The 22,697-nt window shown below is 43.9% G+C and overlaps 1 protein-coding gene across 1 annotated transcript in view; it reads right to left on the bottom strand.

Annotated features, from left to right (window-relative positions):
- Positions 1–22,207, bottom strand: part of ERCC3 (ERCC excision repair 3, TFIIH core complex helicase subunit) — a 45,789-nt gene extending 23,582 nt beyond the window's left edge. The window contains exons 1-11 of the mRNA XM_090279003.1: positions 22,004–22,207; positions 20,909–21,145; positions 19,251–19,300; positions 18,793–18,928; positions 18,473–18,637; positions 17,821–18,025; positions 16,323–16,637; positions 10,729–10,913; positions 7,936–8,138; positions 3,066–3,162; positions 1,886–2,003 (exon numbers count right to left, since the gene is read on the bottom strand). Of these exons, the coding sequence (XP_090135129.1) occupies positions 1,886–2,003; positions 3,066–3,162; positions 7,936–8,138; positions 10,729–10,913; positions 16,323–16,637; positions 17,821–18,025; positions 18,473–18,637; positions 18,793–18,928; positions 19,251–19,300; positions 20,909–21,145; positions 22,004–22,045 (1,753 nt within the window). The 5' untranslated portion in view covers positions 22,046–22,207. The remainder of the gene's footprint in view (positions 1–1,885; positions 2,004–3,065; positions 3,163–7,935; positions 8,139–10,728; positions 10,914–16,322; positions 16,638–17,820; positions 18,026–18,472; positions 18,638–18,792; positions 18,929–19,250; positions 19,301–20,908; positions 21,146–22,003) is intronic.
- Between the last annotated feature and the right edge of the window lie 490 nt (positions 22,208–22,697).

Below are 22,697 nucleotides of genomic sequence, written 5' to 3'. Positions count from 1 at the left end.
TAAAATGTCATCTGCAAATAAAAACAATTTGCCCTGGCTGGTGTGGCTCAGTGGAGTTAGCGCCAGCCTGCAGACCGAAAGGTTGTTGGTTCAATTCCCAGTCAGGGCACATGCCTGGGTTGTGGGCCAGGTTCCCAATAGGGGGCGTGAAAGAGGCAAGAGATCGCTGTTTCTCTCACACATCACGTTTCTGTCCCTCTCTTTCTCCTTCCTTTCCCCTCTCTCTAGAAGTAAATAAAATCTTTAGGAAAACAACAAACAATTTTACTTCCTCCTCTCAAATTCTGATGCCTTTTACCTTTTTATTCCCTGATTGCTATCCTAAATAAAAGTGATGAGTGGGCATCCCTGTCTTGTTCCTGATCTTAGAGAAAAAGCTTTCAACTGTTCACCATTGCTAGTTTGCTAGCGTTCAATTTGCTGATATTTTGTTGAGGATTTTTGTATCTATTTTCATCAGGGATAACCGGTCTATAGTTTTCTTTTCTGTAGCGTCCTTGTCTGGCTTTGGTATCAGAGTGATACTGGTACTGGAAAATGAGTCAAATAGATTTTTGTTTTTGTTTTTTTTTTTTTAAGATTTTATTTTTATTTATTTTTTGGAGAGAGGGGAAGGGAGGAAGAAAGGAAGGGATAGAAACATTGATTGGTTGCCTCCCCAACTAGAGCCTGAACCTGCAACCCAGGCATGTACCTTGACTGGGAATCAAACCAGTGAACTTTTACTTTGTGGGGACAACACCCAACCAACTGAGCCACATCAATCAGAGCAAGTCAAACAGTATTTTAAAACAAAATTCTAAATCAAATTCAAAGGGGTTTTCAAATTATATTTGTTTCTTTTTTGTGATGAAGAGTAAGGAAAGTAATGAATTACTTTCACATATCCTAGTCAGGTTATATGCTTGTCTGTTCATAAAAGCTACAATTTATCCAGCAGCATACTATATTCTGTTATGTATGTCTCATTCCTCATAATAGTCCTGCAAGACAGGATTGTCACTACTTTAGATGGGAAATCAAGGCTCAGAGGGGTAAATTACTTGCCCAGGTCTCACAATTGGTCTGGTGCCCAAGTCCATGCTTGCTATATCTAATGTGTCCTGCTCCTTAAACAGTTAAATACAGTACAATCCCAACATGTGCCCACTAATATGTCATCATTTTCAAACATCCTACCAGTCCAGATGCCTCCTAAGATAAGTGAATTCCTTGAGGACAGGGCCTGTGTCCTTGTCTTAGGGCCTGCCTCGTCCCAGGAGGATGTTGTGTCTGAGCAGCAATGTCAGTCCCTACTGTACCTGCAATTGAAATCTAATTTTTTTTTTGTTTTTTAACCACAGTTAAAAAACAGGGTACCCATGCCTTTTGCTTCTTCATTCACTGAGTTTCTGACACCCTTGACACAAGCTGCCACTTAGGGAACAATTCACAGGTTATGAGGGAGGCACCCACTTGAGGCTGCTCAAGCTGCTCTCCAGGCCCTCCCCATACTCCTGACTTGAGGTTCAGGGGACAAGTTCCAGCTCTCACACTTGCACTGGTGGCCAAGCTCTGCTCTCTCCCTTCTATGTCTACATGATGAAGTACTACTGTCATGGCTCCTCTTACTATCTGCTAATATAAGAGCTCAGCTTAGAGGACATCCATGTGAGTTACAGGCAACTACCATAGAAAACATCTACATATGTACCCTAGGGCATGAGAAATAAGGGCCAATAAGATCTTGGTCCCACTCTGGGACTCCTTCCCTCAGAGTATACCTAGTCTAGGAGCACAAGTTCAGCATCACAAACACACAGGCAGCTTAGCCCTACCCTCTTCCTATCCAAGGTGGTTTGAAAGGAGAGACCTCCCAGAGCAGAAGGGAAAAGACCACCTTTACCTTTTTTGGCTCGCAGCACTCGCCCTAGCCTCTGGGCCTCCTGCCGACGGGAGCCACCATGAGATGAAATCTGAATGAGAACATTTGCTTCTGGCAGATCAAATGACGTGTCACCCACCTACAGAAATAAAGCAGCCGTGTGTCTGGGAAAGTTTTTATGTGTGAGACAAAAAAAGGAAAAAAAATCAACTGGTCTCAAATTTAAATAAGCTCTGTAGGTAATTTAGAAGAACAATCACTATCCACCTCTCTGTGACAGGGTCCTTCGGATGTAGGCAGGCCTCTAAAACTTAGTTTGAATTCTCCTGAGAGCTGTCCTTTAGAAGCAATCAGGACCCGCAGTCTCCACCAACTGCCTCAGCCACATTCCCAGTGTGGGTTGCTAGGGGCCCAGAGACAAGAGGGCCCTATCAACAGAGGCTTTCTGTAAGCAATTCTTATTTTTTGCTACAAAAATAAATCTGCATAAAACCACCCATACTCTTAAATAAAGGCCATTGAGACCAGCTGCACATGTTAGACATGTGACTTAGTGGGTGCCACTTGCCTTCACTGGGCTGGATTCTGACTCAGCGTAGCTGCCTCAGATTGGGGGTTCTAACCACCTAGATTCCCCCATAGACATCAAAGTTTGGTACTTACAGACCTAGTCATGATCACTTTATGAAAAATTTCATTTCTTTTGGATTCTGGGTCTATTCTAATTTGAATGACTTTTCTAAACAGTTGGGCCACAGCTTCTAACTACAAATTGAAACCATCACCAAATGAGGCCTACACGAGTTTGCATGGTTTTTACATTCACCACCTACTACCACAGCATAGCAGGAGTCAGGACAAAGGGTGCCTGTGACCCATAGGAATCTCCAACTCCACAGAGAATTTCATCCAAATGCCTACTGCTGTCAGAGTAGGTGATGAGCTATTTTTTCTCTTTATAAAGAAAATGCATCTTAAAATTCTGGTATCCCAAAAAGAGGTGGAAAAAACTTGTCAAGCAAAAGGACTGTATAGATTATATATAATACATAAAACCCTAAATTTGTTTCTTCCACTGTCCAGACACATGGAAATGAAAACTGACACATGATGTTCCTTCAACAAACACCAATTCACTGCCCCCTACCCCTAGGCTCTGGGGTTGCTGGGACCTTACCACCACCCTGCATGCCACACAGACCTTGGATATGAAGATGGTATTGATTTTGGGGTTGTGCTTGAAATTCTGGAGAATCTGCATCCTTTCTCCCTGAGATGTAGGGCCATAGATATAGGGTCTAGAGAAGAACAAAGCTGTATTAGGAAAACCATAGAATCATTCCTCAATTTTCCTGAAAGCACATCAGAGTAGGAGCTCCCACAAAGTACTCTCCCCTAGAATGCCCTGTCATTCAAGAGGAGACCCATAAAAATGAGTGGCAACACACCTTCCCCACTCCTCTTCCAAAACACACATACATACAAACACATACACACACACACTGTCTCCCTTCCCCACTGAGCTGTGGTTCAAGGTCACCGTTCTCTTTAGGATTCTCTCATTTACTTTTTTCTTTGTTTTTAAACTAAGGTCTTTAGCTCTAAGCTTAGTGTCTATATAAAGAGAATCCCCTGGATTTCATGAAGCACAATGGGGTGGAAAAGGAAAGATTGCTGTTTGGAAACAACTATTTCCTAATGACACAAACATTCTCCAAGAAAGAGGTAGATAACAGCAAAGAGCCACCTCCAGATTTTTCCCCACTGACCTCCTGTAACACTAGTTTAAAACCCTTCTATTTAATTCCCAGAGCTCAGCCAAAGGGCACAAGCCTATCTGACAGCCTCACTTGTCATTCATCACCTCTTGTGATTTGGCAATGCCATCCCTCTGTCATTCATGGAATGACCTAGTCTCTGTAGTTTTAGATGATGATGACGACAACAATCAGGACAGCTACCAGATATATAGGCCCTACCCACACTAAACACCGAGCTGGATACTGTTGAAAAAATTCATCCATCCTTCCCAACAGTCCTCAGAACTGTAAAAGATAAATTTCATGTTTCCAAGGTACACATGAAATATTGAGGGGCAAGAGTCTGAGGAGGATGAACCCAAGCATAAATGTTCCACCACCCAGGCCCATTAGCCATCCCAGGGCAGTGCCCATGGAAGGCTCAGAAAGCACAATTTTTGATCCTCCACACGCTTCCCAACCCTGTGCCACAATGTGGTAATGGGTGTACCTGGGGTAGGAAAACCCCTGCCCATGGGGAAGCTGGGCAGGGCCTGGGACAGATGGATACTCCAGGGTGATGGCCTCTGGTCACCCTAACCACTGAAAGCCTGTTATACTAGAAATCCCAGAATACCAAACACACCTTATTATTTTCTGTGTGTCATGTTGGGAAAAAGGCTGGAAACGGCTCCTCTTAATAGCCTGTCTCTTGATATACAGGTTTTTAGGTGGTTCTTTTTCTCCTCCCTCCTCATCAGAAGAAACTAGTCACACCATGGTAAACCCTAAGTTCCTGAAGATTCCCCTATACAGGAAATGAGACAGAAGCGTAACCATCTTTCAGAAGAGCCCCTGACACTTGTTGAACACCTACTAGATGCCAGGCACAAGAATCCTCTGAGGGGGGTATTTTAAGTCCATGTGCCAGAGAGCAAGAAGAGGCTGAGAGAGGTAAACACTACTCCTGAGGTCAAACAACTATTAAGAAGAGTTGCTGAGAGTCAGACCCAGCATGTCCGACTCCAAGGTTGATGTCCTTCCTACTACCTCACATACCAAATAACCCGAAGTCTCTCTTGCGAAGTAATTTAGTGACACTTATTCCTTTCTTATTAAGGCTGGGATGAACCAGAAGCTCAGAATCCCCCACCCCCAAAATCAGTCCTAAGCTACTGAATGGGGCAAATACCCAGGATTCACAGGATCATGTTAAAGCAAGAAAACAAGACAAACAAAAGCACTTCATTTAAAGCTGTAATTATCTTTCTAGTATCCATACGAGAGCTATGAGCTGTTGCCCTTCATTGTGGCAGACAGGCTCAGATTTAACAATGCCAAGCCAATGAGTATTCCTGACCCAGAAGATGCTCAAGAGGCTGCAACCAAAAGATAAGCCTCGGGTGTGTTTAAATGTAGGTGTGGGGGAGGACACATGAAAAAGGCTCCAGGAAGAATCTAGATGGAGTACTGAAATGGGGGGAGGGGTGGTAAGGAGAGGACAGAGATTAAATATGACACAATAAACACATGCATTGTCTGTTGCCCTTCTCAAATTGACACTAACGTGACAGTAAAGGATTAAAAAAACACAAACGCACAACAGCAAAGGGAAGAAGTAACAGTAGAGCAGAGAATGAACACATTGTGGAAGTCAAGACATAGACGGATACAAGCATTACAGTAACTGAGCTAGTAATGAGAGGAAGCAGGCGCCCCAGCCAGCAGAAGGGAGAGTCAATACAAAACAAACCCTCTTCTATGCAGAACACAGCCACATTCAGGAACCAATTACCAGGTACCTCAAAAGCTGGGTGGTGGTGGAGGACCACAGACAGAAGGACTGGAAGAGTATCTAGAGGAGGAGCAGTGTGAGGCCCTGATCCCAGCAGCCAGGCATGCCTCCTCCCATGGGGCAGAAACCCGGAGGCTTACTTTCTAGATTCACAAGGAGGCTCTCTACACTTAGGACCTTAGGCTTAGTTGAGGACAAAGGCAAGACTGAAAGTGAAGAACGAAGGGAATTCCTTTCTCCCTTTCCTACCACATGCTGGTAGCTATGAGACCAGAAGATTCCTCTTTGGAGAAAATGTCCCGCCCAAGAAAAAAGACCTAGAGATACCGCATTTGGCAATCTCTTGTTGATGAAGCACCCAATCACACCATGCTGAGGTTCACAGGTTGGCAAACCCACTAAACTATACAGAAAGGCCAATCTGCTTTCTAGTGACTGACTCTTAAGACAAGAAAATACAACCAAGGATTACCAAAAATCAGAAGGTCTCTGAAGACAGAGGTGAAACAACCACAACAATATAAGTTGAAAAAAAAGAGAGACAGTTTAGGAAACAGAAGAAAACTTTAAAAGCTTTAACAGCCCCAGAAAAGACACTTTATCATGAAACAAAAATAGCAATGAAGAACTCTTGCAAATTAACAAAACCTTCCGTAGAAGGGTTGGCAGACAAAGGGAGAAAAAAAGATAAGAACATTGGAGAAGTTGTTCAGAAGATCTAATATCTTACCAGTAGGGATTTATAAAAGAGAGAGAGAACAGGAAAAACAGAGAACATGAGTTAACAAAGGAAAAAACAGAAATTCTCAGAATTGAAACATGACTTTCTATATTAAAAGGGTCTAACGAACGCACATCATGATGAAAGAAAATCATACTAGACATACTGTTTTGATATCTAAAAGATCCTAAAAGTTTCCTGAGAGAAGGAAACAGATGACTACAGCAGATCATGTACAGAGAAGAACCAAAAGGGCATCAGACTTCTGAGCAGGCACAATGGAAGCCCAACAAAACTGAGTCCCGCCTTTAACGTTCTGAGGCCCAGCCTAACTAAGGATCAAGTGTAAGGCTGAGTGAATACCATTGCAAGAAGTCTTTTAAAATGTTCTTCCTATATACATTCCACCAGGAATCTACTGGAGGTTGTGCTCCTTCAAAATGAGTGACCAAGAAAAAGACTTGCGGTACAGTAAAAGGCTCCAGCACAGGGAGAAGGAACTATCCAGCACAGGGAGAAGGAACTAACAGGAGGATGACAGCTGAACATCTCTGGTCCCAGAGCAGAACAGGAGGGTGCAGTGCTGGTAGGGACCCACCAGGGAAAGAAAGAAAACAAGAACTAATGTGTCTGACCCTCCTGAGAGGGAGTTTATAGTTGCAGGAAGGGTCTGAAGGGCCACAGTTAAGTGTATAAAAAACAAGCAAACGCGATGACAAGGTAATATCAACTCCAGAAAAAACAAATTTTACCAAAAAAAAAAAAAGTAATCATAGTACACTATATGCTTTGGCTTGAGGAATACATATACAGTCAAAATAATTTAACACTGAATACTAACTTGACCCCAAACATACTAGGAGGATAGGGGAGGGCAGCGGTATACGTAAAAGAGCTAAATTCTAAACTTCTGTAGTAGAAAGTTAAAAGACAATTTCTATAATTAGTAATCAAGAAACAGCGAAATAAATTATTACTCAGACACATGAAGGTAAATAGAAGAACAGGAATTGGGGTGGGAACATATACAGGAACTGCTGCTTTTCGTAACAATTTATGTTGCTCTCATAAAAAATAAAATATTTTCTAAATTGAGAAAAGGTACAATTTTAGAAATTTAAGAAACTTAAATCTTTCTGTGTCTTAAGTTTTCTAATCTATAAAACGGGAACAATGAAATGACCTTATATGGCTACAGTGATGATTAAATCATAGCTTGCTAAAGAGAAGCTGGCCTGCATGCATACTTCCCTCTCTATCCCTACCCCCACAAAGAATTAAGGCCTGTCTTCAGACAGGGCCTTACTTTCTGCTACACTCATAGCAATGAAAGTCCTGTGTCACTACAGCAGGCTTTAACCACAAGCATCTGGGTGGGGCTATGGACTGCCGAGGACTCTGCTGGGTGTTTTTCCTAAAAAGCTCTTTCTCAATGCCAGGCCATACCTGGGATGCTGGCCCAGTCTGCCTTGCCCTCCCTGGTCCCTAGCCCTTACAGTCTGACCTCACTCCCCACCTGAGTGCTCACTCAGCCTGAAATTTCCAATGCCAACTTATAAACACCTTTGGAGCCCAGCTCCAAAGTTAACATAACTCTACCTTCTGCTCCCTGGGTTCGGGGTGACCATGCTCCCTTTTCCGCACACTAACCACTGACTCCAAGCAGCTGCTCCTCTGTCTTGCTTGGTTCCTGGAACTGGGGCCATAGAACCAGACCTTTAGATCCTAGCAAGTTTCTGAAAGCTTCAAAACAAACACACAAGCAAACAAACAAAAAGGCACCTCTACACTCGTAACAAAGAGAAGATATTCTTACTTATTCAGCCGAATGGCATATTCCTTCAGGGCAAACACATTATCAGCAAAGACAATAATCTTGTCATTCCTCCTTTCATGAAATTTGATCAGGAACTGGCAAGCTCTGAATTTGTTGGGGTTCATGGTGTACAGCAAGATCCGCTTCTTGGTTTTGATTGCCACATACTCCCTGTAAAACTCAGGAGACATCGGGCACCAAACCTGAGATACAATAAGAAACAGGAGTCAGTTTGCACATTTAAACATCACACAGTTGGAAACTTCTGAAGATCATTTATTTAGCAGAATTAACTTTAAAACAAATCAAAACAAAACCAAAGGTATGTTACTTATATCTCAATATAACTGTAAGCAAAGACACACACACACACACACAACACAAGACTTAATGTTGAACGTGTTAATCATTTCACAAAGATTTTTAAATGTGTCGATATCCAGGGAATTGTTTTTACACCAGCTCCAAGTGAATGGCAGCAGACCCTCAACCTGTGGTACAAGTAACCCCTCTCCTTTAGATCACACCTTCCCATGAGGTGATACAGTGCTGCACAGAGAAGTGCACACACACTTCCTACCTCTGTCTATTGAGTGAGCTTAGAAATGATAACTTAATAGCAACGAAAAAACCAAATACCCAGATCTTGGTTTGCAAGTTATATTCTCTATTGAAAGACTCCATGGAAAATGGCTAATTCCAGGGCCAGAGCAGGACAAGTGCCAGATGAGTAAGAAATATACTGCTGGACCTTAAGGCAAGGAAGTGCTCAAAGGATGATGGGAACATGTCAACTGGCCAAAGAAGCGAGTTGTAGCAATTCTTTTTGCACAGTTAGATGTTTAAAATCCCACATTTCACAGAATATGAAACACAAATGGCTGATAAATATATGAAAAGAGGGAAACACAAATTTAGACTATAAAGGGATAGCATTTCACACTTAGCAGGTTAGCAAAAACTAAAGAAAACAATTAGATAATAGTATTGGAAGAGATGTGAAGCGACCTCACTTGCCCTTGATGAATGTTAACTGATACAATCACTTTGGAAAACGTTTGCCGTACCATGACTAATAAAGTGAACCTCCACAGAGCCTTCGATCCAGCTACTTCTTCGTGTCCCTGCCAGAGCAGTGGCCATCAAACTTGGATTACTTCATATCACAAACTATAAACAGTCTCACACACACACACACACACACACAGTTTTACAAAACAATATAGATATACCCTTAATACATATTACACATTCTGGTAAATTCTATTCTGTCTTGATCATGACCCACCAAAGTGATGTCACCATCTGCCAAGGGGTCACAGTACACAGTGTGAACAACACTGCTTTAGAAAATCTATGATCTAAGGGACCAAGGAACATTTGCATCAATACTGTCATAACAGCAAAAACAAATAAACAAACAAAAGAAAAGAAACCACTAAGCTCCAAATTGATAGGCAGAAAATAAATCACTGGCTGCCTAGGATGGGAGTAGAAGCAGGGATTCAATGCAAATGGTCACAAGGGAACTTTGGGGGTAATGGAAGTGTTCTAACACTAGATTGTGGGTATAGTTACACAACTCTACATTAACTAAAATCAAAGAAGTTATAAATCACAGTATTTACTTACAACAGGTGAATGTTATAAGACTTAAACCTTGATAAAGATGTTAAAAATTTTAAACAACTTAGGAACCCAAATTTCTGTCAACAACAGAAAAGTTTTATTTTTTTACTGCTGTGTAATATCCCATTACAGATCAGAAATTGTGGTGTAATTGTACAATGAAATACTACAGAACAATACAAAGGGATGAACTACCACTACATTCATCATCAAAAATATTATGCAAGGAATAAAAAATAGAGCAAATGAGAGAAAATATGCAATATATGTAACCTGTTTCTATTTATATATACATAAAGATTTTATAAAAGGTAAAAATGAAATAACATCTGTTTAGAAAATTATATATAGGAGGTAAAATAAAAAAGAAAAGCAAGAAATGAGAAACCTAAGCTCCAAGACAGTGGTTCCTTAGCACAGGGATGGGAGATGCAACTAGATAGGAATAGGTCCTCCAAGGTTCTGGCAATTGTCTCATAAGATGGGCGGTGATTACAAAGATGCAACTAAAAAGTAAGGAAGCTCTTCAGCACAGCAAGTCTACTTGCACACAGTCCTCACACTCACCTTTACCCAACAGGACCCTTTCTATACTTTCATGATAAAGGTCACCCCACTACAACCACTGAGTGACGGTCATATTTAGATGCCAGAAAGGATTCCTGTTGTTATTCCTTCTGAGAAACTTACCTTTGAAGATGTGCATATATACCTGTGCAGGTATTCACTATAGAACAATATTGGGAAAATGTATTCTTAGAAATGAAATGACCAAGGCCACAGGTGCCTTCTGGGGCTTATCAAAATCAACAGGCTTCGGCACTGGTGGGGGGTGGGGGTGGGGATCTGGATGATTGCCCACACAAGAACACGGAGTCACTCACTTCCAGAAAGGAGAAGCGTGGACTCTGGAGGACAGCCAGCCTAGATTAGCACCCTCACTTTACCATTCACTGTATGCTCCTAGATAATGATTTTGTTTCATATGTCTGTGAGGTGGCAGAGCACCACCTGCCTCACAGGGGACTGAGGGAACTGCATTAGGGAGCAGCACTTCTGCTCAGGTTGTGACCTGTGTATTTACCCATGAGAAAATGACATGGTCCATTTCCCCTGAACCATGAGCCTCTCCCTGAGAGACAGGGCAGAAAAGGGGACAGCTACCTCAGCACACTGGACTTTGGCGATATAGCCGTTGTTCTGCAGCTCCATCCAGTTGGCTTCATAAAGCTTGGGCCCGATCAGAAAATTTAAGTCAACAATTTTGTCATCTTCCCGGACGAGGGTTGCAGTCAAACCCAACTTGCAGTGGGCCTGCACAATGGTGAGCACCCGTCGAAACATCTTGGCTGGGGAAACAAGTAGCGATTCACACTGTCACTTAAAAAAAAATTTTTTTTAAATCCTCACCCAAGGATGTTTATTGATTTTAAAGAGAGAGGAAGGGGGAGAGAGGGAGAGAGGAAGAAAAGAGTGGAAGAGAGGGAGAAAGAAAGACATCAATCAGCTGCCTCACATATACACCCTGACCAGGGTATGTGCCCTGACCAGGATTCGAACTGGCAAGCTTTTGGTGCATAAGACAATGCTCAGCCAACTGAGCCACCCTGCCAGGGCCACACTGTCACTTTTTTAAATGCTCAAGTACCACATGCAGCCTTGAGACCTAACACTGGCCTGTGACACTATGTGGGCTAACCCCTGGGTTTCTGGGTTTCTGGATCACTGGAACCTGGTTCTAGACAAGGATGACCATGTGGAAACACTTAACACCACTCCCAGACCTCTTCAAAAGAAGGATAAAAAGAGAACAATAGGGAGATACAACTTTCAGCATTCTCCACACTACAGCTCAGCAGAAGCACCAACGGTAATTTGATATGGGGGATACAACACTTAGAATGCAACCATGCTCGGAATTATCCAAGGGATTTGTCACCCTGAAACTTGCACCAAGATGACCAGGAAGAGGGCTGGGCACCTGGGGATCAGAGGAACACAGGGAGCCAGATCTGCTCGGCTTCTCAACATCTTCCCAGAAAGCAAGGAGAAAACAGGGAAATGTGAACTCCAGGTACCCTGATCTGCCTTAAGAAACCCTTCTCCACACTCCTCCAATTAGCTGGTAAACCAGCAGCTTCCTGTTTTCCTTTTGTTTGAACATTGTAATTGTTTCTGATTTGTCGAATTAAATAAAATAAACACATAAAGGATATGAGCTTTTTCATTTTAAAAGACCCAATTTATGGGTTTCCATGGGCTCACCTTTGAAAAATTCTAATAGTTGACCCTAGAACAACAGGCTTAAACTCCATGGGTCCATAAGAGTCAATGTACTTTCAGTCTGAGGTGGGGAATCTGTATATGCAGAGAACCAACTTAAGTTACACACACAAGTTTTTGATGCAGGAGGACCGGCACCCCCAACCCCAAGTTGTTTAAGGGTCAACTTTATTCTGAAGGAAAGCTAAAATGTTTATCTTACAATTAAAGGTAAGGTTAATGATAACAATCTGAGGAATGAGAGGTCAGACTGTACCCAAAGCATAAACCAAAACCATAACAGTAAAATAACAGAGGGCTGTCTAACTCCAAGTAAACATCCAGGCCTAACATGGATCACACTTAGACTTGGAAAACAAACAAAAAAACAGGGTCAGTGTTACCTCCAAAAATGGGGCCAGCTCAAAAAAGCAGGCAGCCAAGGACCCCAGACAAGCTTCCCATCAGAAGGACAAGGTAGCCATAGCAATGTAGACATTAACCTAACATGGGCCCTGGGCAGCAGCAGCAGGGGTGGCCCAGGGATTATCAACTCCAGGGAAGTAAAGTTGGGCCCTGCCTGGGTACTGTAGCCAGAAACAAGCCCTCCCTGAGGCATCTGCTCACAAACCAGTCACATGGCTTTTACGTTCTCTAACAGCCATGACAGCTGTCACAGAAGAACTCACATTACAATAAAGTGTACAGCTTGATCAATTTTTATACAGGTACACACCTGCAGAACCACCCAGGTCATGATCTGAGTGATCACAGCACCCAGAAGTCTCTCTGCTGACCTGTCCTGTCGACACCAGCTCTCCCTCAAGGGCACGATGACTCTGGCTTCAGACATCACAGAGGGTGTCTGCCTCTTTTCTGACTGCACAGTATGTCATGGTTGTTATCTAACATGTATTTGTGTGATTCTTTGTCCCTCCTACATTGTCTCCAGTGCTAAGCACAGTGCCTGCTATTAAAGGACCTCAGTAAATACTTGTAAAAATAATGAAACTGGCACAGTGCCTCCAATGCAATAAATACTTAATATATACAAGCACCGTAATAAGAATTTCTTATTAATATAATGACCTGATAAGGCTCCTTTTGGAAGAGCTGTAAAAGAACATAGCAACCTTTATTTTTTGAGATAACTCTCAAAGATTTATCATTCTATTTAATCCAATGTAGTAAATATTTAAGTCAAGAAATTGACTCTGATTTGCTACAGTTCCCTTATTTAACATTTGCTCTCCACCCTGGTGAGCGCCTGAACTCAAAATCCTTTAGAGCTGTTTGGTTTCACTCTCCTACCGAACCAGAGTAAGTGATGCAGGAAACCACAGCAGAGAGGCACACGGCAAGCATGAACTGTATGAGGTACATGACTACAACCTCATCCCCAGATAACCAGGCCCAAGCCTGGCTGTTACCCTCTGGGACCTGGGATCCAGGTGGGAACATTGTCATACTAAATATATACTCAGGCAGAAAGCCTCCAGCCTTCCTAAGTTTCAAACGCAGATGATAGAGTTCTCTATATCATCAATTTCCAATCTAATTAAGTCAAATACCCACCTTCTTTCAAATTTCCTTTTTAGTTTAGTTTTAAAAACTGATTATTTTCAGGGGGTGGGTGGGTGAGTGAAATCAGTTCTATAGATTTTAATCCATGTATAGATTTGTGTAACCACCACCATAAGCAGGATACAGACCAATCCATCACCCCCAAAATCTCCCTTATGCCCTCCCTTTATAGTCATACCCTCCCCCACCCCATCCTGACGCTCACTGATTTGTCCCCATCACTGGAGTTTTTTTTTCAAGAAATGTGCTATCAAAAGCATCACACTATGTAACTTTTGAGACAGGCCCATTCACTTAGCACACTGCCTCTGAGATTCAGCCAGGCTGTCACGTGCAGCAATCGTGTGTCCCTTTTCACTACTGAGTAGTGTTCCAGGGCACAGATGCACCAGTGTGTCTCTCTAGTCACCCACTGATGAGCATGTCAGTTGTTGCTAGGTTTTAGAGATTATGACTAGAGCTGGAATAAACATTCACATACAGATTTTCGAGTGAACCTACATTTTCATTTCTCTAGGATGGCCGTCCAAAGGTGGGACTATAGAGTCATATGTTAACTTTCTAATAAGCTACTCAACTTGTCTAGAGTGACTGCACACTGTGCACTGCCTCATGCAATGTGTGACAGCTGCAGCTGCTCTGTACTCTGTCAGTACTGAGTATTGCCAGTTTTATTTTAGCCAGTCTAAAAGGTGTACAGTGGTGTATCATCATGCTTTTAATCTGCATTTCCCTGAGAGATTATGATGGGGAACTTCTGTTCAAATGCTTACTGGCATCTCTATATTCTCTTTGGTGAAATGTCTATTCATGTTTTCTCCCTATTTTCTAATGTTTTTGCCATTGCCTGAATATCTTATAGGCAATCAAATTAAAATGTCTAAATCCTACCCCTGGTCACTTTCCAAATCTGCTCCCTCTATTGTCTTCCACATCTCAATTAATGTCCACTCTATCCTTCCAAGTGCTCAACCCAAAAACCTGACAGTCATCCTTGACTTCTCATTCTCTGAGCTCCTAGAACCAACCTGTCAGCTTAAACTTCACAACATATCCAGAATTAGATTACCTTTATTCTTTTTGTGAGCCTTACCCAATGATGTTTTACTGATCTGACAGAGAGAGAAGGGAGAGAAGGAAGGGGGTCGGGGGGAAGGAAGAGAGGAAGAGAGGGAGAGAGGGAGAGAGACAGGGAGGGTGGGAGGGAGGGAGGGGAGTGGGAAAGAGAAACATCAATGTAAGAAAGAAACATTGATAGGCTGCCTCCCATATGCACCAGACTGGAGATTGAACCCCCAACCTAGGTATGTGCCCTGACCGGGAATCAAACCTGCAACGTTTTGGTGTACAGGATGACACTCCAACCAACTAAGCAACCCAGCCAGGGTGTGATTACCTTTATTCTTACCAGATCAAGCCCCCTGTTGGGATCCCACAAACTAACCCATTTAGCTGCTTCTACCCTTGCTTCCTTCAGTCTTGTCAGCACAGCAGCCAGGGCAATACTTCTCTAGTATTAAGTCAGATCAGGTCACCTCTGCTCAAATCCTTCAAATGACTTCCCACCCACTCAAGAATATAACACTTACCGTGACCTATGAGACCCTACATATAAGATTTGCCCCCAGAAGCTACCCTGCCTGCCCCTCTCCAACCTCAACTTGACTGTTCTCTTTGTTGCCCTCTATAGTCACAGGGCCACCTTGCTGTTGTTGGGCCATGCCAAGTACTTTCCCATCTCAGGATTTGCACCCTGTTCCTTCTACCTGAGACCCCTAATTTCTATCTAGCTTGCTATGAGCATCTAGGTATCTTCAGACACCCAGAGGTGCCGGAGTAGCTCTCATACACAGAAAAGCAGATGCTAGAACCATTTGGACAATATTTTGAATACTCCATGTAAAAATGCCTCCTACCATTTCTTTAAGAGTATCTCTAACTGATACTTATCAAATTCCTCTTAATTAATTTTTTATCAGAAAAGGTTTGCCTGGTATACCATACAGCAATGAAAAGAATACACTATCAATACATGTTACACTATGGATGAACCATTATGCAAAGTGAAAGATGTCAGATACAAGAAAATACATATGATCCTATTAATATGATGTCTCCAGAAAAGGCAAGGTTGTAGAGATAGACAGCAATTCAGTGGTCATCTGGGGCTAAGGATGAAAACACTGACTGTAAATAAGTTCTAAAACTAGATCATGGTGATGGTTGCACAACTCCATAAATTTACTAAAAAGCTTGAATTATATAATTATAATGAGTGGATTTTATGGTATATAAATTATATTAATAGAGCAGTTTTTAAAAACAAATTGCTTGCAATATTAGAAGTAGGGCTTCTGTAATATATTAATGATCAATACTTTAGCCTTCAAATAAAACAAACACTGCTGCAAGGATTTTCAATGTTCCTAGTCAATTTCACAGGACCATAAAAAATATGGGGTTGAAATGCAACAATAAGACTGAAAAAGAAAAAAATTACTCTGGGTCAGTGATTAAGGAAGCTGTGAAAGTATATGCCATCCACCCCAACCCTCACCCCCACATGCTTCTGACTTATTCAATTACTTTCTTTAGTTGATTTTAGAGAGAGAAAGGAAGAGAGGAAGAGAGAGAGAGAGAGAGAGAGAGAGAGAGAGAGAGAGAGAGAGAGAGAGAGAGAAACAACAACTTATTGTTCCACTTATTGATGCATTCATTGGTTGATTCGTGTATGTGTCCTGACCAGGGATCAAACCCACAACCTTGGCATGATGCTCTAACCAACAAAACTACCAGGCCAGTCTTTCTAGCAAGATGGGTGTACTACATAGTAGCCCCTCTCTCAAAACAACAGCTGGAAATCAGTTTTTGTCCATGCAATGAATGAGCAGCTTAGCTCTCACTCTGCTTACCTGGTATGGTGTGTACCTCATCCAGGATCATGAGGCCCCACTCCTGAGTTCTGAGCCACTCCATGACTCGCTCAGCCTCCCAGGACCTTTTGGTGGTGTGGCCCAGCATGGAGTAGGTGCTAATGGCAACGGAGCAGCCTATGGGCTTGTCCTTTGCATCAGAGGTGAAGCGGCAGATCTGGCTGTCATCAATAGTAGACCACATTTTGAACTGGGCTTTCCATTGCTCCACAGACACAGCTGAGTTGCCTAGCACCAGACAGCGTTTTCTGACAGTGCATGCAGCTGTCACGCCTACCAGGGACTTCCCAGCACCTACAAGAAACCAAAGAATAATCCTACCCAAGGTCAGGCTAAAATGAAGGAGAGACAGACTCATCAGCACACAAATCTGGACAAATTATTTGTACCAATCTTCACAACGGACATTGTGAGGCAGTTACTGCTCTGGAACCTGTGTTTGTCTTTGTAAAAAGGAGCCATGCCCACTTTACACACAAATGTAAGAAATACAAGAGACAAGTGCCAGCCCCTACTGTAGCATCTTATTTAAATGTTGAAATCTCAAAACAAACCAGAGATAAGAGACACTACATTTTGAACATGGTAAAACTAAGTCTAAGGCATAACTTGCCCAAATCCATGGGAAAGGAGTGCTGCTGGGGTTGAGTGTGCCCAGCACACAGATGCACAAAGGAGGACTCGGCAAAAGACAGCTGTTATGACTACACAGCCAACTGGGCTGAGAAGTCATTAATGCAGTGTGTACACTGCTGGTAGAGACAGAGGAGAAATTTCAGAAGCATCCACATTTACTACCATCAACCCTGTGAAGATCAAAATTAAAAAACCAAGCTATTCCTTTAAACAGCAATTCTTCCTTTACCAGGAATATGGATCAAAATAACTCATGGAGCTCTAAAAAAAAGAACACCAACACCTAAAGGCCCATGAAACTCCCCTAGAGTTTCTGCCACTTTAAGTCCAGGACAGTGGAGTCTGTTGTTACTGTGGACAGTGAAGCTAGGCCAGGAGCTGCCACGACTTGGGATAAATGATATCAGACAGGAGCCAGGGCAGCTCCTGCCTTCATGGATGAACACACTCTAACCCACTATCCAGGAATAAGCCAGGGTCTGTGCTGGGGAGCTTCCATCTAAACAGGCGTCACAAGACTGATGGCAAAGAGCAAGGGCCCAACCCAGCATGCAAAATAACAGCCTCCCTGACACACTGCCCAAGATTTCACACATTGCTTAGGTGTTTACCATCTGTTTCCACCTCACCAAAATAAGCCTGAGATCAGAGTGTTCTCTCCACCATTATATCCCAGTGTGGAGGTCAGAGCCCTGCACACAGCAAGCCCTCAAATATTTGTCAAGTCCTGAATGGGAGTCATCTGACCATGGCTATTCCCTGGCCAGATGTGATTTAGAGAAAGGTACACAGGGAGAGTGTGAGGCAGCCTGGAGGTCTTCTTCATTTAAGTATCACTTACCACAAGGAAGAACAATGACCCCTGAACGAGCACGCCCATTCCCAAACATTTTCCGCAAGCTCTTCTCCTGATAAGGTCTAAGGACGGCTGTGGGTTTCAGGTCAATGTTGATATCAGGGTTAACTGAATCATTCCGAAAGTCATATTCTGCCAACAGAGGGTACTCTAGGTGGATGCAACGTTTCTGAAGCTCCTCAATCATTTCCTGGAGAGTGAGAACAAAGGAGGTTTTATAAACTTCCTAACTCCAAAGCATGCTCACCAACAGCACATATTCTAAGGGGCCTTGTGATCAAAAGGACAGCAGTTTCCCTAGGCTTTGGCAACTTCAGATCCTGCTTAATAAAGGCAACCCAAACTGAGGACACAGAAAAAATGAAATCCAACCAGCCACAAAAAATGCCCCTCTAGCGTCACTTCCCACACCTCCCTAAGAATTTGTAAAGGTTGACCCAGCCTGAGGAATGGAACACCCAGATCTAATTCCATTAGAAGGAATGATGCCATGGCCCACAGACACCAAAGAGGAGAAAGCGGTTTGGGAATGGATGAGCATTTCTCTCACACAGACTACAGAAAGAGTCCGTGCAGGGCTGGGCCAGCTTCTGACACAGGCTTAGAGAAGGAACCAGGAAGGAATCTGTTCAATAACCTGCTTGACTTCGAAAGATACTGTCTGTGTCTCTTCTTCTTCTTCCTCATCTTTGTCCATTTGCTCATAAAAGTCAAACAGGTCCGTTGGGATGTCAGATTTACCCTGTTGATCTGTCACCCGGGAAGTGGAGGGCCCACCACTGTCTTCAGCAGTCTTTGCAATCTGTAAGAGAAAGATAGGATTTGGATTTGAAAGCAATAACTTAAGTTGCAAGAGAACTTCATGGCCTCTAGGTTGCAAACACAGAAATAGAAGCACCTGAGAGAGCAGCAGTACCAACTGTTCCCACCCCCAGGGTGACCCAGAAGCTCACATACAGCAGATCTGCTTGTGAAAGTCTCCGTGATGAGCTCAGTCACCTCCCCCTCAGAGCTCCTCAGGCGGCACTCCCGAATCACTGGGTCCTGGAGAAGATGCTGGATAACATCAGGGTGGGAGCTTTCAACGAGGTACCTACAAAAGGAGGTGCCTAACTGACCATATTCAGAAGGTCTCATTGCTCAATCAGATGTCTGAAAACAGTGGCCTCATGCTTCTCTCCACTTTCTCACCCTCCCACAACCCTTTGCCAAATCTGAGCTATAAACTACTGACTGTGGTGTAACATGAGAGTTGTGGGCAAAGCATACTTTGAAGACAAATAAGCCGGGACTTGAGCCTTACTTAGGGAAGTGGGTGTTGGTGCAGAGTGGATAGTCCACAAATGTTGGCTTCTTAACATCTGGAGTACAGAGACTGAAAGTGGCTTGGACAGGTCTGTCACAGAATCCCTTACCTATTGTGCTTCAGGACCAGCTTGACTTTTCCATAACTGACAGTACACAACTGTAAGGAGTGACAAATCAAACAGGCAAAATTATCAACATGTAGCTCACTCAGAACGCATTCACCACTGGGCATGTCCTACCACCTATCAACCAAGTACAGAGTTCAGGTTACGTAGGAAAACCCAATGTGCAATCAGGCTCAGAGTTTCCTAAATTAAGCTTTGTCTATTAGACTCCTCTTTTTGAGAGCAAAACCTTCCTATTGCCTGATGAATTTTGATGCACATCTCTTAATTAACAAAGCAGGGCTTAAAAATCTTTATTTTCCCTTTCCCTTTCTTCTCCATTGCCACAGGCCCCAATCTAATCCACAGACCCATCATGCCACATTAGTATTACTCCAGCTCCCAGAACAAAGCTGGCCAGAGTGTGTTCAGTAATTGTCATGTAAATTAGGCGCAAAGCCTCTTGGCCTCCTCACCAATGTTCCTATTTCCCAACTAGCATGTAAGCTTCTTAATGGTAAAGAATACAACGTACATCTGCCAGGTTGTGTGGTGACCACAAAAAGCCACATGTCAGACCCAGGGCTGCTGCCTGCCTCCACGGCTGCTCTTCCGGATCCACTAATGCACTGTGCCAACACCTACATGGCTGCAGGCAGCTCCCAGACAAGACTGAGTACAGCAGGGTGCTAATGTGGCTCATTCCAGGAAGGCCCTTTTCCCTGGGCAAACTTCTATATCATAGGAGAAGAAAACTCTCCAGTGCCCATGCTAGCTTCTCTGAGAATGGGTGAATTACTGTTCTGGAGCCTTGTGGTACTCATCTTCTGCCACACCAGATTTGAGGGTATGAATTCAACCCCCTATAGATCAGCAGAGGGCAACAAAAGCCACTGTCCATCTCTTCTGAAAGATATTCACCTATCTCTTAGAACAAACCCAAGCATATTTAAGTGCTTTTCACATGGAACCCTACCCACTTCAGCATTTGAAGTTCTTTTTGACCTTTCCCTAATGAAAACTGTTGACTATTATCTGATGCAGGTATTCAGCCTTAGATGGTATCTGCCATCTGTATTAGTCTACTTGGGCTATTATGCATATGCAGAACAACATAGAAACTTATTTCTAAAAGTCAACAATTAAGGTTCCAGTGATTCAGTTTCTAGTGAAGGTTCTTCTCCTGGCTTGTAGAGGGCTTTCTCTCTGGGTGTGCATGCAAAGAGAAAGAGAGTACACAAGCCTTTTGGTGTTTCTTCTTATAAGGATACTAATCCTGTTGGATCAAGGACCCACTCTTATGACCTCATTTAACCTTCCTTCCTTCCTTCTACCAATTGTGTAGAGTATACAATTCAGTCTGCCACACCATTAACTTCGGGATGCATTCCCAAATAACCTTGGCCACAATAGGACTGAATTACTCCCCACACTGTGTGAGTACCCACTGGCTAAGAGCAGCACATGAGAAGGGTGGCCTCAGCAAGAATACAAAGCTGGACCCACAGGAGCAGTAGCTGAAACAATCAGTTCCTATGCTCCCCACGCTAGATCTGCATGGCCATTTTCTTGATTGCCACAGTTAACAATGCGTCACACCTGCCCCTCTATTACTACTTTAAATAAGGAGGATAAAAGCTCCAGCCTTTGCCCCTACTTGCCTTAATAAACTGAACGATTCCATCGGGGATTCCAGTCTTGCTGAGCTTCCTGAGGTACTCGGTGATGTCACTGGTTTGCAGCCCAACACTGACAGCTGCATACAGAGAGTAGGCAGTCAGTTTGTATTCATGTACATGGGTTGGTCGGCACACTGGCTCTGCAATAGCTACAAGGAAGTCTTGAGCATATTTGTAAACTGGAGAGAAGGCTTCTAAGAAAATGTGACCATCAGGAGCCTGAAAAACACCAAACAGACAAGGAAACTAATGAGTTTCTAAAACTATTAGGCTCTTTTCCACATCATTATCTATAAAAGATAAGCTGCCCAAAAATTGACCCATCAGGGATACTTTTGTAAGCACTCCTTCAGCAAAATGTGGAGCCTTTACTTTGATCAGATACAAGTAGAGAATAGAAGAAAAGATTTACAAAGTCAGTAGCCACTTCTCACTCTTCTTCACAGGAAAACCCCTTACTAGCTATCCTCACATTACCTTTTGGCAAGATCAAATGGACTCAGAACATTAATTACTTCAAGTCAAGAAAGAAAACCTGCCTAGCACCCTGGCTGTTGTGGCTCGGTGGATTGAGTGCCAGCCTTCGAACAGAAAGGCTGCTGGTTCGATTCCCAGTCAAGGCATGTGCCAGGGTTTCAGGTTCCATCCCCCAACCTGGTGTGTGCCAGAGGCAACCAATGGGTGTTTCTCCCTCACATCCATGTTTTTCTCCCTCCCTCTCCGTCCCTTCCCCTCTCGAAAAATGAATAAATAAAATCTTTTTCAAAAATAAAAACCTGCCTAGCAACTATGTCTTCCATTACTTTTTAAAAGTTGGAAATTAAGGTGTCACATAACAAATACCATCTATTCAGCAGATCAAAGTATTCCCAAACCTGCGGAAGAACTGGCGAGAAGGGGGCGTGAAAGTCAGGGTTAGAGGGGAAGGAAGTCGGGCGCAGGTGTGCACGCCTGCCAGTCCTAGCTCAGCTGCCCACACTGCCCGTATGAAAGCTCTCCCTCGCCGACTCTGCCAGCAGTAGCCTCGATTTCTGTCTTGGCCCCCCAGACTCCTGCCCTGGCTGTCAGTATGCTCACCACCCAGAGGGGTCGGGAGATGTGGTCGGCCTTCAGCGGCATCTGCAGCCTGTAGTCCTTAGCTCCATACTCATCCAATTTTGTGCTAGACTCATCCACCTGCTTTCCGGCAGCCGAGGGCACAGCCTCCTGAGAATCGTTTCCAGGGGCGTCGTCTTCATCTTCCTCCTCCTCCTCGTAGTGCCGCTTCTTGGACTTCTTCTTATCTGCACATACGGACACAGAAATGAGCCCCCAAGAGCAAGGCCCCCTTAGCCCCGCCTAGCGACATTTCGGGGGAACCCGGCAGCACCCAGGCTCCACCAGCCCACACACTTCCGGCCAAGAGTCAAGGGCTGTCGGGCGTCTCTCCCTCAGACCCTGTCCATCCGATCCAGGACGCACGGCTGCCCAAGGGGCGCGGATCACCGCCCCCCCACCCCCGGCTCAGGGTACTTCGGGACCGACGTGCAGGCCGCAAAGGACTACGGGGACGCCGCCGCTGCGGAGCCCCGAGCTGGCCGGAGAGAACAACGGGACCGCAAAAGCCGACGGCCGGGCGCGCCCTCGCCACCTCTCACCGCGGTCCCCCCGGTCCCTTTTGCCCATGGCGCCCAGAGCAGGACAGGCCGTCTGCCTCGCCGGGGGTGGCTGCTTTTCGGTCACTTCCGGTTAACCTCGGAAACTCTTTGGACAGCCACACAAAGTTCCGCCT

This window comes from Furipterus horrens, unplaced genomic scaffold, assembly GCF_987537825.1.
Source record: "Furipterus horrens unplaced genomic scaffold, mFurHor1.1.pri manual_scaffold_1, whole genome shotgun sequence".
Classification (NCBI taxonomy): domain Eukaryota; kingdom Metazoa; phylum Chordata; class Mammalia; order Chiroptera; family Furipteridae; genus Furipterus; species Furipterus horrens.
Note: the sequence above shows the minus strand (reverse complement) of the source record. Positions and strands in the feature narration are given on the sequence as shown.